General features: G+C 47.7%; 1 protein-coding gene, 3 long non-coding RNA genes and 1 pseudogene across 9 annotated transcripts in view; 3 read left to right on the forward strand and 2 right to left on the reverse strand.

Moving 5' to 3' along the window:
* The window catches only part of LOC112870219 (immunoglobulin lambda-1 light chain-like), a 169,571-nt gene extending 167,703 nt beyond the window's left edge, over window positions 1-1,868 (reverse strand). For both annotated transcript variants that reach the window (XM_086681998.1, XM_086681997.1), the window contains exons 1-2: window positions 1,715-1,868; window positions 1,287-1,560 (exon numbers count right to left, since the gene is read on the reverse strand). In XM_086681998.1, the coding sequence (XP_086538124.1) occupies window positions 1,287-1,560; window positions 1,715-1,760 (320 nt within the window). In that variant the 5' untranslated portion in view covers window positions 1,761-1,868. The remainder of the gene's footprint in view (window positions 1-1,286; window positions 1,561-1,714) is intronic.
* Window positions 1-14,784, forward strand: part of LOC147575369 (uncharacterized) — a 473,279-nt gene that overhangs the window by 175,229 nt on the left and 283,266 nt on the right. The gene's annotated exons all lie outside the window — the stretch shown is intronic.
* LOC147575370 (uncharacterized) overlaps window positions 1-14,784 on the forward strand; it is a 284,866-nt gene that overhangs the window by 165,262 nt on the left and 104,820 nt on the right. The window lies entirely within an intron of this gene.
* LOC147575371 (immunoglobulin lambda variable 5-52-like) overlaps window positions 1-14,784 on the reverse strand; it is a 447,861-nt pseudogene that overhangs the window by 162,810 nt on the left and 270,267 nt on the right. The window lies entirely within an intron of this gene.
* The window catches only part of LOC147575375 (uncharacterized), a 156,095-nt gene that overhangs the window by 61,919 nt on the left and 79,392 nt on the right, over window positions 1-14,784 (forward strand). For all 4 annotated transcript variants that reach the window (XR_015242335.1, XR_015242336.1, XR_015242338.1 and 1 more), the window contains 2 exons: window positions 7,303-7,431; window positions 10,368-10,683. This is a non-coding gene — a long non-coding RNA (uncharacterized LOC147575375). The remainder of the gene's footprint in view (window positions 1-7,302; window positions 7,432-10,367; window positions 10,684-14,784) is intronic.

A 14,784-nucleotide genomic window follows, 5' to 3' on the forward strand; every position in this document is an offset into this window, starting at 1 on the left:
GTCTTATCAAAGTACATCCCATTGACATGACATCACTCACGTACATGATAAGGACGTCATAACATGGTCTCATCTCCCCTATCGGTTTTGCTTCTCACTGTCAAATGTTTTATTTGTACAGCCATTACAAATCAAACATATTGCTGTTATTTTCTTTAAGCACTTATCTTTTATAGAAATTAATTAATAACATTATTATTAGTTATATTTATCATGTAGTAATAATTCCTGATTTTTTTTTATATTTTTGTGTAGCTGCCCATTTCCTTTTGTCATCCTTTCCTGCTGTCCAAGGGGGAATCCTTTCCTATTGCTTGTGCTGAGGGGCTGCAGGTGACCGGTCCTGTGAGGTTTGCAGTCTGAAAATGTTTTAGGTGCTCTTCAGTTTTCAATGACGTTTTCACTGAGTAAAGATCAAAGCTGATAGTATTTTCTATGAGGATTGTGAAGACATTGCTCCCTGTTCTTTTGCTTACATGGCTGTAATGAGAAATGTGCTCCCACCATGAAGTTGGTTCCTCTGTAGGGAACACATCGGTCCTCTCTGGCTGTGAGAAGGTCTGCATCATTGGTTTGTGGCAATTTCATTACAATGTGTGTTGTGCTATCTCTCATGATCCCTGTGCCTCAGCATTGTTGAGCCTCTTGAATACATTAGTTCATGTGGTTCACCGAATTTGAAGCCTTTTGCAGATTACTTCTTAACTAGTTTGTTATTCAGTCTCGGTTCCTTCCCTGCTCTCCCTCTGCTCCTACACTGCACACCCTCTGGGTGGCGTGAAGTTGTCTTACAGGTACCTGGCTTATATTCATATTTTTAAGTGTTTGGCTCTGTTTCATTTTAAGTAGTTTAAATTGCTTGACATCAGATTCACTCTTCTCCTCTTCTGCAGCATCCTATCTGCTGTCAATTTATCCAGTGTATTTTTAAATATCAGAGCGTTTCATTAGGGAGTTCTCAAAAGGTTTTGTCTTGAAAAATGCCATCCATATCTGCTCCTCACAATTCATTCAACCCTTCACCCACAGTAATGGAGGAAATCTAGTTCTAATGACTGTTTACGAATCCCCTGCTGATCCACACCGTGCAGAGTCTGTCTGGGGGGTGAAGAGTAAGGGGACAGACTCCAGACCTCAGATCGGGGGACCTGAGCCAGGCCTACTGATAGCTTTATGCACAGTATTCTTGGGGCAGGAGGAGAGTATGACACAGATGGGGAAGGGTTTGTGTCTCACTTCCCCATCTGCCTGTGTCACTGTGAGCATTACTACTGATGTCATAAGACTGACAGTAATAGTCAGCCTCGTCTTCGGCCCGGGCCCCGCTGATGGTCAGGGTGACTGTTTTCCCTGAACTGGAGCTAGAGAATCGGTCAGGGATCCCTGAGGGCCGCTCACTATCCTTATAAATGATCTGTATGGGGGCTTGACCTGGCTTCTGCTGGTGCCAATTGGTATATTCTTTCTCCATCATATCTCCAGAGCAGGTGATTCTAGCCGTCTGTCCCAGGGCCACTGACACTGAGGGTGGCTGAGTCACCTCACTGGAGGCCACGAATCCTGAAAAGACAAAAGAGGAGGGGTTGGCATGGGGTTCAGGGGATTATTCCAGGGACTCAATACTGAGACTGTGCCAGTCTGAGCTCAGGGTTCGGTTCAGGTACAGCTCAGGTCCTGTGGGGGCTGGGCGTGTGCAGGGTCCTGGGGACAGCACCTGTGCAAAGAGTAAGGAGGGGGAGCAGGAGAGGGGTCCAGGCCATGGTGGAGATGCCCAGAGCTGTGCCTCCTGAGACCCACAACACTGCTGGGCTCCACCCAGCCTCTCTTATTGCCTTCCAGGTCCTTGGGACTGTGATTGTTAGTACTTATGCAAATCTCCTCCATTTCTAGGGCTCCTAACTGATAAGCCACTTGTGAGGTCAGAACATGTGACTGAAGGGGGGAGCCCCAGCTTCCTCCAAACAGCTCTCAGGTCAGACCACCAGCCTTGGCATTCAAGGTGTGGAATCACAGTCACATTCATGGAATCAGACCACATGACAATGTTCTGAAATCATCCTGCTTGGAGTCTGGGCTTGCCTCCCTCTGTGGTCTTTCGGGAGCCTGGCTGTGGGGCTGGGATGGGCGCTCTGAGGGATACAGACAACACCTGATTCAGGGCAAGGTGGTCCTGTGGCCTCAGTTTCTCCTCCTCCTGCATCATGTTTCCACTGCACCCCCCAGAGGCACTTGGCATGTCTTAGAATGTGGAGCGTTATCATTAGAATGTTTGTTCATCATTTTATCTGTGAGGGTCCACTTGTTCAACAACCACCGCTGTTGGAGATTCATCAGTCCTTCCAGTCTATTGTCACGTGGTACCTTCATCTCTCTGACACCCCCATCCTACAGCAGAGAAGCAATTGGCATTGTCTAGGCACTTTTTTCTTTTTTGTTTCATCAGTGTTAGATGAAATGGTACAGATTTTATGAGAAGCCATCCCTGACTTAAAAAACCACCATCAAGTTCCATGTCTTGTTAGGGTCCCCAGGGTTATGTCTTCCCACATGGGTGAGCTTTGGAGCCAGAGCCAGGGTCCCTGCAGGGAGCTGGACCCTGTCACTGAACCAAGGACAGCCCTGGGACCAGAGCTGTGGCGTCAGGTAGTGAGAATCCATTTCATTCTGGAGACGGCCTCACAGGGACACTGTGGATGCTCCTGCCTGGGACCAGGGACTCCGAGTGCCCCCTGAGACACTCCTGAGCCTGGATGCTGCAGCCCTGGGTCTGAGTGGTAGTAGGGAAGGAGAGGCAGAGGGTGAGTGGTCAGGGTGTTCTCCACATGCCTGTCACAGATGAGTCAGCTCCCTCAGGACACTGGTGGATGGGGTGGCGACCTGCATTTCCCAGGTGAGGAATTCACGGTGTCAACAATTTCATCAGTGTCCTGGGTGTCACAATGTGTGTCAGCCTCAGAACAAGGCCCCTGCATCTTGTGGAGACAGGTCACATTGTCTGGATAGCTTGTGAGGACTGAACCCTGAACACCTGCTGCCCCCCAGGCCTGGTGTCCCTGTGAGGCTCCAGCTGGGCAGCCCCAGCCTCGGTCCTGCTGCTCCTGCTGCAGCTCTGCTGCCCCCTGCTGGTGGAGGAGGACTCAGACCAGGAGCTTCCCTCCTGCAGGTCAGGTCACCCCAAAGCACCTGTCACCTGAGAAAGGTTGTAGACCAGGGAGCCCAGCCTCCCCCAGGCAGCTGCCCCCCCTGCTCTCCCCAACCAGCACACACAGGTCACATACACGGTGCAGGAGGCAGGACAGGTGTGGTTCCTGTACTGGTCCCAGGGTTGAAATGCCCTGGACTAGCCCACTGTCTTCTTACAAAATGTAGAGTGCAGGGTACAGTGTAGTGCATTTGAAAAGGGTCGGTGTCCAGATAAACCTGTGTGATGTCCCATGGCCACCAGATTCCTGTGTTAAGTTTCAAGACTGATGCTTCCCCAACCCAATTAGTGCAGATTTTCGTCAGTGGGAACAGGGGATACTTCTGGCGTAAAGTTCCCTTTGTGCACCTAAATCTTTATTAGTATTATTATTTCTACTGCTGTTATTTTTATCCTAACCCACATCTCTTAGAATTTGGGGTGGGAGGATTTCTACATCAGCCCAGTTGGCAGTTGGGAGGACATTGGGAATCTGCTAATTCAGACCTGGTTCTTCAATTTCACACCATACACATCATACTTTGCTGAGTCCTTTCCATGGATTTCTGAAGAGGATGGACAAGAGACTCCCAGACCAGCTCTTACTCACAGAGACCCCACAGAGCCTCTGTTTAATGAATAAAGCTGTTAAAATTCTTTGTATCCTGTAACTCGAAACAGAAAATCATTTCTAACATCAGTATAGGCATCCTCATTTCACAGCACGTAAAGCCAAAGCCCAGAGAGACTAGGTTCCCAGAAACACAGATAAAAGTGAGGTGAGGCCAGAAGGGGAGCCCAGGTGTCCTGGATTGAGACCCTGGGCCGTTTGGGTCAGAGGTTGACCAGAGGGGGTGGGAGGGAGGGTGAGGTCAAGGTAGGCAGCAGGGCTTGTGTCCCTGGACTCCCTTCCGTCCCCATCCTGACCTGGCCTATAAACGAGCCCCCTCAGCCTGCCTGTGATGAGGTTCAGGGCGAGTGTGTCCCAGGTTAGAAGTGGAGAATCTGCAGGGATGGTGGCTTTGTCTGTGCAGGGACGTGGCCTGGGGGCTGCTGGGTTTATTCCTCATTATTGCTTGGTCCTCTCTCTCCTGAGCATGTGGTAGTGACAGGGGTCTCATGGCCACTCTGCTGGGGGCTGCTAAGGTATATAGTGGACCACAGGGCTTGTAGGATCAGCAGATTATGTGGCACATTCTCAGTGATCCTGCCCCCACAGCATCCCCTGGGCTGAGCTCAGGGTCAGGGTCATGCTCAGGGTCCTGTGGGGACTGAACCTGTGGGCAGCACCTGGGCAGAGAGTGAGGAGTGGGAGCAGGAGAGGGTCCAGGTCATAGCGGGGACCCTAGATTTCTGTCTCCTGAGCCCAAAGCTGAGCCTGGTCACCTCAAGCCTTCCTCATTCCCTCAGCGGTCCCTATGAAAATGCTCCTTCTCAGGCCGGTGGAGAAAATCTCTGTGCATCTGGGTGGGCTTCATGGATCTGGTTTATGTGGAGCTGTGCTCACCTCTTGGCTCTCCTAGAGGAGCTCTTGTCACTCTGCATTGGGAAATTCTTTTTTTTTTTTTACTTTTCAAAAAATGTTTGTTTATTTTTGAGAGAGAGGAAGAGACAGAGCGTGAGTAGGGGAGGGGCAGAGAGAGAGGGAGACACAGAATCCGAAGCAGGCTCCAGGCTCTGAGCTGTCAGCACAGAGCCCGACGTGGGACTCAAACTCATGAACCGCGAGATCATGACCTGAGCCAAAGTTGGACACTCAGCTGACTGAGCCACCCAGGTGCCCCTGCATTTGAAAATTCTTAAAATGTAGGGGAAAGGAGGGAGATGTGAAGGGCATTTCTGTATCAATTTCTGAAAATGTGTACTGTGAATATTTCTTTTCTGAGAGTGTGTGTTAAATACATGCGACATCAATTTTTTCATTCTACCTATTTGTGAGTGTTCAATTGCCTTCCCCAATGCACTGTCTGTTCCCTGTGAATGTTTCATGTTCTACATTGTGGATCAGAATTGGTGGGAATTTGTTCTGAACTTACACTTGGATTTTAATGTATTTTTATTTACATTAGGATTCTTTTTTTTTTAAATTTTTTTTCAACGTTTTTTATTTTATTTTTGGGACAGAGAGAAACAGAGCATGAACGGGGGAGGGGCAGAGAGAGAGGGAGATACAGCATCGGAAACAGGCTCCAAGCTCCGAGCCATCAGCCCAGAGCCTGACGCGGGGCTCGAACTCACGGACCGCGAGATCGTGACCTGGCTGAAGTCGGACGCTTAACCGACTGCGCCACCCAGGCGCCCCTACATTAGGATTCTTAATTGCAGCATAGAGTTGGGTGTTGCTGTTAAACTCAGTTTCACAATCTGTCTTTTCATTGTATTTAGACCATTTCCTGGATGTGATTAGTAATTATCATTTCCATATAACATCATTGTATATAGTGTTTCTTTGTCCATATTCTCCATGTTCCTTTTTCCATTTCTGTCTTTTTTTAGTTAAAGGAGCATATTTTATGATTCCATTTTATCTCTCTCTCTCTTTTTGGCTATTAGCTGTACCTGTGACTGTCATATTTTCCTGACTCATTCCCCCATGTCACACAGAGTGTCAGATCCTTAGTACAAACTTCTCTCTCTTCTCCGCATCTTTGCTGTAATTCACAAATGTTACTTTTACCTGTATTATAAATTCCAACATACACAGGTATTAGATTTGCTTTAGATAGTGAATTATCTTTAAAGGAGATTTAGATACTAAAAAATTCCTAGTATTTTTTCCCAGTAGTTAGCATTTGTGATTTTTAAATTTATTTTGTAGAATCAGATTCTTTCTGGAATCACTCCTTTCTTCCTGAGGGGTGTCCACTACTATTTCTTGTATATCTGGCTGGCTGATGATCAATCCTGCCACTTTTTGTGTGTAGGAAATTTTTTATTTAGCCTTAATTTTTAGAAGATATTTCCCTGGGTAAAGAATTAAGTTGTTTTCCTATTTTCAGTATTTTAAAGATGTTAATATGCTATCTTTTGCTTGCACTTCTACTGAGAAATTTGCTAGAATCCCTCCCTGTCTTTCCCTGAAACCTGTGTGCCTTCTCCTTCTGGCAGCTTTTAAGCCTGTCTCTTTTCCCTGCCATAAACAATTTGATATTGATGGGTGTTGGGTTTTTTTGTTTGTTTTTGTTTTATTTTATTTAACTATTTCTGTAGTTGAATTTTGTTGAGCTTTGGGATCTGTGGGTTTGGGTTTTCATCATATTCAGAAGATTTTTGGCCAATATTTCATCACAAATATTTCCATCCTCTGCACCCCATCTTCTTCTCTTTGGGGACACAATCACATCGTATTACATCGCTGTAAGGTCGTCCTATAGCTCGGTGATTCTCTGTTCACTTTTTTTTAATGTTTGTTTTTATTTTTGAGAGGGTGAGAGACAAAGTTTGAGCAGCGGAGGGGCAGAAAGAGAGGGAGACACAGAATCCAAAGCAGGCTTCAGGCTCTGAGCTGTCAGCACAGAGCCTGACATGGAACTCGAACTCACAAAGTGTGAGATCATGACCTGAGCCGAAGTCAGATGCTTAACTCACTGAGCCACCTGGGTGCCCCAACTGTTCACTTTAAACAGAGAATCTGTTTTCCATTTTGCAGTGTCTGTGCTGTGTCTTCAGATTCCTTCAAGTGTTCTTTATCTTGTCGTGTCTGGTGTTAATCTCAACCTTGGTATTTTTTATTTTATTATTTAAAAATTTTTTATTTTATTTTATTATTTAAAAAATTTTAATTCTAATGAGGATAACATACAGTGTTATATCAGTCTTAGGTGTACAATATAGTCACTCAATAATTGTACACGTTACTCAGTGCTCATCCTGATAAGTGTACCCTTAATCCCCTTCACCTGTTTCATCCATCCCCTGACCCAGGTCCCCTCCGGTAACCATGTGGTTGTTCTCTACAGTTAAGAGTCTGTTTCTTTGTTTGTCTTCCCCCACTTTGTTTCTTTGTTTTGTTTCTTAAATTCCACATGAATGAAATCATATTCTACCCTTGGCTGTTTACATCATAGTTTTCATCTTACTTTGATTGGAATTTTTAATTCTTCCTCTCTGTCTTCTCTTAGCATTTCGATCATTCAGACTGAATTTGGATTAGAGTCTGCGACATGGTTCTTACTGGAATCTCCAGCCTTCTGTCCTGTCCTGTATCGACTAGACCTGCCGCCCCACAACTGCGTGAGCCACTTCTCATTGTAAGTCTCTCTTCTCTGTCTCTCAATAAATGAGACATGAGTCCTACTGGATGTGTGTTCTCTGGAGATTCCTAAGTAATGCACCTTATTAGCTCTTACTCTTTGTTGTTACAATGGTGTGATTTTAATGGTTTCTTTTTGGTTTATGGTCCTCACCTGCTAACTGGTCAAATTACCTCCCGGGAACATGACATCATTCACATGCACAATAAGGACATCATAACACAGTCTCATCTCCCCCATCATGTCTGCTAATATTTTCATGTATTTTATTTTTGTCTCTAACATAAATCACAGTATATTATTATCATTATTATTTTATTTAAACACTTGAGGATTTTCTACAGGCAGTAACCATAACAAAGTTCTTATATTTATGCTTGTACTTAGGATATCTGATACTTTATGCATCTTGTATAGTTTCACTTTCCCTCTGCTACCCTTTCCTTCTGTCCAAGGGATGTCCTTTACTGTTGCTTTGCTGAGGGTGTGTGGGTAATCAGTTCTATGAGGCTTTGCAGTCTGAAAAGGTTTAGTTTGTCTTCCCTTTTCAATGACATTTTCTATGGGTAAAGACCAAAGTTGACAGATATTTTCTTAGGATTGTGGAGACATTGCTCCCCTGTTCTTTTGCTTATGTGTCTGTAATGAGAAATGTGCTCCCACCATGAAGCTCATTCCTCTGTAGGGAACACGGCTCCTCTCTGGCTGCAAGAGTGTCTGCATCACTGGTTTGTAGCAGTTTCATCACAATGTGTGCTGTGCTGTCTCTCGTGTTCCCATGCCTGAGCTTTGCTGAGTTTCTTGTATGTATTAGTGCATGAATTTCACCAAATTTGAAGCCATTTTTGCTATGATTCTTCAGATGTGTTTTCAAGGCACCAGCTGGTCTCTAACTTCTTTCCCACAATTTCTAAGTCACACAAACTTAAGGCTGTGGGAAGTTGTTTTACACATGCTAAAATTTTATTGACTTTTTGTAGCTTTTCCCCTCTGTATTTCATTTTGAATGCTTTCTACTGCTATGACATCAAGTTCACTGATCTCATTTTCAGCATCTAATCTGTTGCTAACCTCATCCAGTGTTTTTTTGTTTTTTGGTTTTGTTTTTTTTTCCTATGTCAGATCATGTTGTTTCTGTTAGGGAAGTTGTAAAGTTTTGGTCTTTGAAAAATGGCTTCTATATGTTCTTCTAACTGGTTGAGTCACATACACACCCACAGAAACCAATGAAATATATTCATAATAACTGTGTGCGTATTCTCTGCTGGTCTACCTTCTCCCATGCTACCTGGAGAGTAGAGTGGGGACTTCAGATCTGGAGACCTGGGCCAGACCCACTCATTGCTTTGTGCACAGGCCTCCTGGGGCTGCAGGAGCGTGTGACACAGAGGGGGAAGGGGTTTGTGTCTCACTCCCCGTCTGTTTGTGTCACTGTGAGCACTATCAGTGTCCCACACCTGACAGTAGTAGTCACCCTTGTGCTCAGCCTGGGCCTCACTGATGGCCAGGGTGACTGTGTTCCCGGAGTTGGAGCCAGAGAATTGGTCAGGGATCCCTGAGGGCCACTTGCTATCATAATAGATAATCAGCATGGGGGCTTGGCCTGGCTTCTGCTGGTACCATTGAACACTTCTACCTTCAAAGTTGTTTCCCCCACAGGTGATCCTGGCTGTCTGTGACAGAGTCACGGACACTGAGGGGGTTGCTGAGTCAGCACATAGGAGGCCATGGAACCTGCAAGAGAGAAAAGAAAGGTGGTTTTCCGGTGCTGGGTCTCATCCCCAGGAGAACCCCACCTGCCTGGCCTGAGTTCAGGGAGTCTCTGGGTTTCCAGTTTCCCAAGTCCCATCATCTCAGCCCCTGATGCTCATGGGCCTGGCTGGTGGATGGAGCCTTTGAACATCATCAAATTTCTCCAGGCAAGTGCAGTGCCTCAGGGTCACAGAGCCAGTGGACACTTGAGGGACTGTCACTCTCCCCCACCCCTAGCTCCTCATCCTGCAGCAAGGTCATGATCATCTTTCCCACAACAGGCAGCCCCTTGCTTAGCTCAGAGTCAGGTCCTGGATTGCCCCAGATCCCTGGGGCCGCGGTGAATGTGAGCCTGTGGACAGCACCTGTGCAGTGAACGAGGAGGCCGAGGAAAAGAGGACTCCAGGCCATGGTGGAGGTGAAATGATTCTGTTCCTTAAGTCGCAGGCCTCGAGGCTGGCAGGACTTTCCCCAGGCCTCTTTTATCCCCTTGCTAGAGAGACGTGGTGGACATGCAAATCAGCCAGGGTGAGGGGGCTGCTCACAGGCGGGAACTCTGTGGTTTGAGAGAGGCCAGAGAGGGGAGGGACGGCCCTGCAGACCTACCCTCAGTCCGGGGATTCTGCTTCACCCTCTGATCGCATAGTCTGGGGTGCACAACTCCATTCCCCTCCATGTCCTGACCTCACTCCTGGGCTGACCTGTCCTGGCTGAGCTCAGAAGTGGAATTTGTCTGTATTTTCTGAACCCATGATAACATGTTTACTCTACAGACACTATAGGAGGTTTAAGTCAGTGGGGTTGCTGAGCCATATCTCTGTTGGGGAACACCAGAACCTAAATAAAATTCTTCCCTTGGCAAGTGCACATGGAATTTTAAGGTGTCATTGAGGTGCTGTAAGTGTCTGTCCATGGGGTGAGGGGGAAAGGGGGAGCTTCTGGGACAGGTCATAGCCTCAGTACCGACAAGGTGCAGTCGGTGTCGAGGACAGATCCAGTCCTTGGGCAAGGTGTGACAGTGACTGAGTTGAGCAGAAATGAGTTGAGTGGAGAGGCGGGAAGTACTGACCTGTGTTAGAGAGAGAAGCAAATCTACACAACACAGTTCTAAGAGACATGGATGCAGAATTTTATATCAGCGTCAGAGGAGATCCTGTAGAAACCTACACCTTTTCCCTCAGGTCTCACATCCGGATGGCCAACCCTTCCTGCATGATACAAGCCCTGATGCCAGGCTCACCCCATCTCCAGGTGCTTTGCCAGGTGATCTCTGCTGTCCCCTGGTGGCCACTCCACACTGACTCTGGGAGGCTTGGGGAACTCCTTTGTCCAGGTGATGAAGAACCCACAGCTCAGAACCTGATTCTCTGATCCCTTGACTGCTGGCTCCAGAGGAGGAATTGCTCTTTTCTCCAATGCCCTGTCAGCCTCAAGACCAGGCAGGAGGAGATCAGATTATCCATGAAAATAAGAACAGGCTCATCTGAGGAAGACAAGGTAAGGTCCATCTGAAGTATCACTGCTCATATCTCTGGGGACACGGGTGGTCATGGGTGTGGTTCTTGGGCTTAGCAGTAGGGACACAGGACCCAGCAACAGCCCCTTACTGGTGCTGGCTGCTGATGCATCAAAATAGGGCCATTCCAAAGACAGAGACAGGAGAACTCTCACCCAGAAAACATTTATCGAGACCCACTTTGGTCTGACACAATCATCCTGGGAGATGATTGTGAACAAGACACGGATCTTTCTCAGAGGTTCCTTCTTGTGGTTGGAGCAGGAGAGTGGTCACAGTTGCTCTGGTGGCACAGCAGAGTCTCCAGCCCCTTCTACCTGTATCTTATCTTCATATGCATTTAGTAGTCACACTATTACTATTCTGGGGTCCCTCTTGACCAGGATTGACCTTGCAAGCCAGAAATGGCTCATGGTTGTGTCAGTCAGCTGGGATCCTTTCTGGGGACTTGTCGTCTTGTGAATGAGAGAAATAGACTGGATATACAGTGCCTTTCCTCTTTACATGGATGTGATAGCTGGAGCGGCTGCAGCCATCCTGAGGACTACAGTATAAAAATAAAAGCAAAGCTCCATAGTAGGGATGGTGGAACAGACAGAGAGGATTTGGTGCATCATGGAACTGGTGAGTACTTGGAGAGTCACCCTCTGATTCCAGATTTACTTTTTGTGGTAGAGAGATAGTCTCCTGACTATTTCTGCCTCTAATAGTCATGTGTCTGCTTGGCAGTAAAAAAATTCTACCAATTAGTATGATAATTAACACAAAAGAATCAGCTAAAAAGTAATAGTGGAAGGAATTTGTAGTTGTAGATGATGTGCAGAACATTAATTGAGATCAGACAGAAATGACAGGCAGGTGGTGTGTGGTGAGAAGTTGGAGGAGGAATCTCTGGAGAGGTGACTTCAGGGCTGCTCTCATTCTGGGAGGAAGGGACACATAATAATAAGTGTGCTCACAAGAGCAGAGTCTGTGTCCTGCTGGGAAGAATCTGGTTTGTCTGAGGATGAAGGACCAGTGAGAAAATATGTTGTTTATGATTCAAAACTAGCTCTGTTCCAAGGTGACATTTTCTCATAAGTTAAAAGTTTGGGGATAGGAGTGACGTGTTGTCAAAGTCGTCCCTGCTGTGGTTTCCAGGTGGGGTGAAGCATGAGGGAAGTTCCTGTGTGAAGTCCTGTGCACACAGAAGAAGAAACAGGAGCAGTTTTGTAGGGGACAGTCATCGGGGCTTATCTGCTGGGTCACCTGGTTGAAATATGGCAGTGGCCGTGTCACAAAGGCTCCACCTTCCCCTCATCTTCCTTCAGCCTCTCTGACTCCTGGGCCACATGTGTATGTTTAGCCTGCGAAACTCCTGTGACATATCCTTTACATTATCTATGTATGTACCTACGTATGAATATACTGGTGAACATGTGTGTACACGTGTACTTATGTGTATACTGTATGTGTGTATGTAGATATCCATTGCGTGTGTGTCTTCTGGAGGTTCTAGACTCTGACTTGGGACCCCAGACGTGCTTGATGGAATCCTCTGTATGGCAGGAGTCATGTAGTTGCATTTATCACCAATGACAATGTGGGTGAGGTAACCATAATGAAATGGAAGCAAATTAATAATCAGACTCGTTTGACAGGGATCACTGGTGTTGGCTAGTTAATGACGCTGCTCCTAGAACTGACAAACATGGGTAGCCTACCAACTACTTGTTATTTTGAATGCTACTGAATCTTAGTAGAGGCTGTATTCTGACTATGAGCCACTAAGTAACCCCATGACCTGAGTCAGCTATGTAAACTGGGTGTTATATAACCAACCATGCAGGGACTGGGCTTTCACAGCAGCTCTCCATCATCATGCAGAAGAGGTAAATTGAAGATCAGAGTTCACCAGGTCCTGAAGGCACAGGTTAAATGCATGAGGAACAAGTCAGAGTGTGTCCATGACCCCATCTCCTGTTGTTATCCCACACATGACAGGAGTAGTAGCCTTGCCCTCAGTCCAGACCCTGCTGACAGTAAGGTGGCCATGATCCCTGAGTTGGAGCCAAAGACTCAGTCAGGCGTCGTTGGGTTCCTTTGGTGTTATCACAAATGAGCATCTAGGGTTCCAGTGCACAGCATAGTATTCTACTTGTCTCTCTGTCAGGTGATGGTGGCCAGCTCTCCCAGAAACATCAAAATTGAAAGCAGTCCAGTCAGCTCATGGAGGTCATAGATCCTGCAAGAAGGAGGGGAGAGGTGGGCTTGAGGAAGAAGGGCTCACTCCCAGGGGTCCCAACCTGAAGCTGTACCTGGGCTAGTTCAGGGTTTGGGGCGGGTCCACTCGGGTCCTGTGGGGGCTGAGCCTGCAAGCAGGACCTAGGGCAGCACGTGTGCAGAGTAAGAAGGGGGAGCAGGAGAAGAGCCCAGGCCATGGAGGAGATGCCCCAGAGCTCTGCATCCTGAGACCCCACAACAGGGCAGGGCTCTCCCAGACCTTCTTATACTTCAAGGGCAGAGCCTGCCCAGCTGGAAAGCAGACCAGCCCTCATTGGCCCTCTGACGATGCCGGTGGAGGTTTTGACAGAAATCAGGACCCAGAAAAACCGAAAATAGCATTCCTACCCCATGTTCCTACAATCAGTGCCACAAACGACTCTCCAGGTGACGATTGCTAATTTAGGGCCTCCATGGAGGGTGTTGCCACAGCTCTGCCCTGTGACATTATCACTGGTTCAACCTTTATTCAAGCCTCTGTCCCTTCTCTGTTCTGCCCAGGGTCATTGCAGACAGATCCAGCTCTGCCTAGGGGGCAATAAGTCCTTGAGTCCAGAAAAGGTCTGCTATGACAGCTCAATGTCTATCATAAGGTTCTTCTTTTGGCCCATGTCTCTATGATCGGCTTTCTCAGTGGAGGTTAGAGAGTCCATCAAGGTCCCTGAGGCTGTTGGTATTGGTAGAAATGAAAGTCAGAGACTGGCCAGGTTCTGCAGGAATGTCCTACACAGTTGGATACTGACGTTTCTGACAGTGTTCCTGGTCTGGCCTCCTCTGCAGGGCCTGGGCATGGGGCCGAGGGAGTGTCCCCCTCACTGTGGGTTGAGCTGTGGTGTAGGGTGGGCAGAGAAATGGGAGAGCAAGGAGGTCTAAGCTGGAAGGATCAGAGGGAGAAAAGGGGCTGCCTGAGAGAGGGAGGGAGAGGTCTGAACATGTTGGTGGAGGCGCTGGACCAGGGACGGGCCAGGCTCTGTGTCTCCCTGGAGCTCGGTCCAGCATGGGCACCTGTTCTCTGAGCTCCCTCCATCTGCAACCTATCCCTCCACGCTCTCGGGGTGACCCCCACATGGGCAGGAGGTCCCGTAGGTCTGGTCCTCAGACACTACATCTCCCGTCCCTGCCCACGGAGAGGTCTGTGTCTTCCCTCTGGAGTTCAATGAACTTCTTCATTTTCATTTTGTCCCTCATGTTTGGATCTGAGGACTGAGACCACCTGTGGCAGGGTGTCTATTAGATCTAGAAATCCTTGCCCAGAAGGGTAAGGATGTAAATAATCACTCAGGGCACTGGAAAATGCATTAGGAGCTAAACAGTTTGCTCCCCTGGGCAAACATTCTCATCTGGGTAAACAGCTTATTAAATAAAAGTTTACTGATCAAGACTGGTTTGATGACTGCCCCCTTGAGAGGGTCCACCAGTCCTATGCTGTTATGTCGCAGAAGTGACCCACGTCAGGCTGCTCCTTCCTTGAAAGACCTGCCTCACGCCCCTCATGTGCACATCCTGAAACCCTGCACACACTCCCCTCATCTGCCTGAGACGTTCCTGAGACTCTGCCTGGGGGTTTTCTCCTGAGCACTAACAGACTTGGTGTGCGGGATGAAGTGGTTTTCGGGTGATCTTTTGGGAATGGGCACCTGCCCATCAGCATGCCTGTTCAGGTTGCCATGGAGAAGACAGAGCCCAGACAGGACTGAGGACTGGCTCCATCACTGGGGGAGTGAGGGCAGGGCCAGTCTCTGTGTGGAAGGCTCTGTCTCACTGGGTGTGACCAGGGCGAGCTGTGTGAGCCAGGCTGGGGGAGCAGGTTTGGGTCCCCC

The sequence above is a fragment of the Puma concolor genome, chromosome D3, assembly GCF_028749965.1.
Source record: "Puma concolor isolate L17-30 chromosome D3, mPumCon1.1.hap2, whole genome shotgun sequence".
In the NCBI taxonomy this organism is placed as follows: domain Eukaryota; kingdom Metazoa; phylum Chordata; class Mammalia; order Carnivora; family Felidae; genus Puma; species Puma concolor.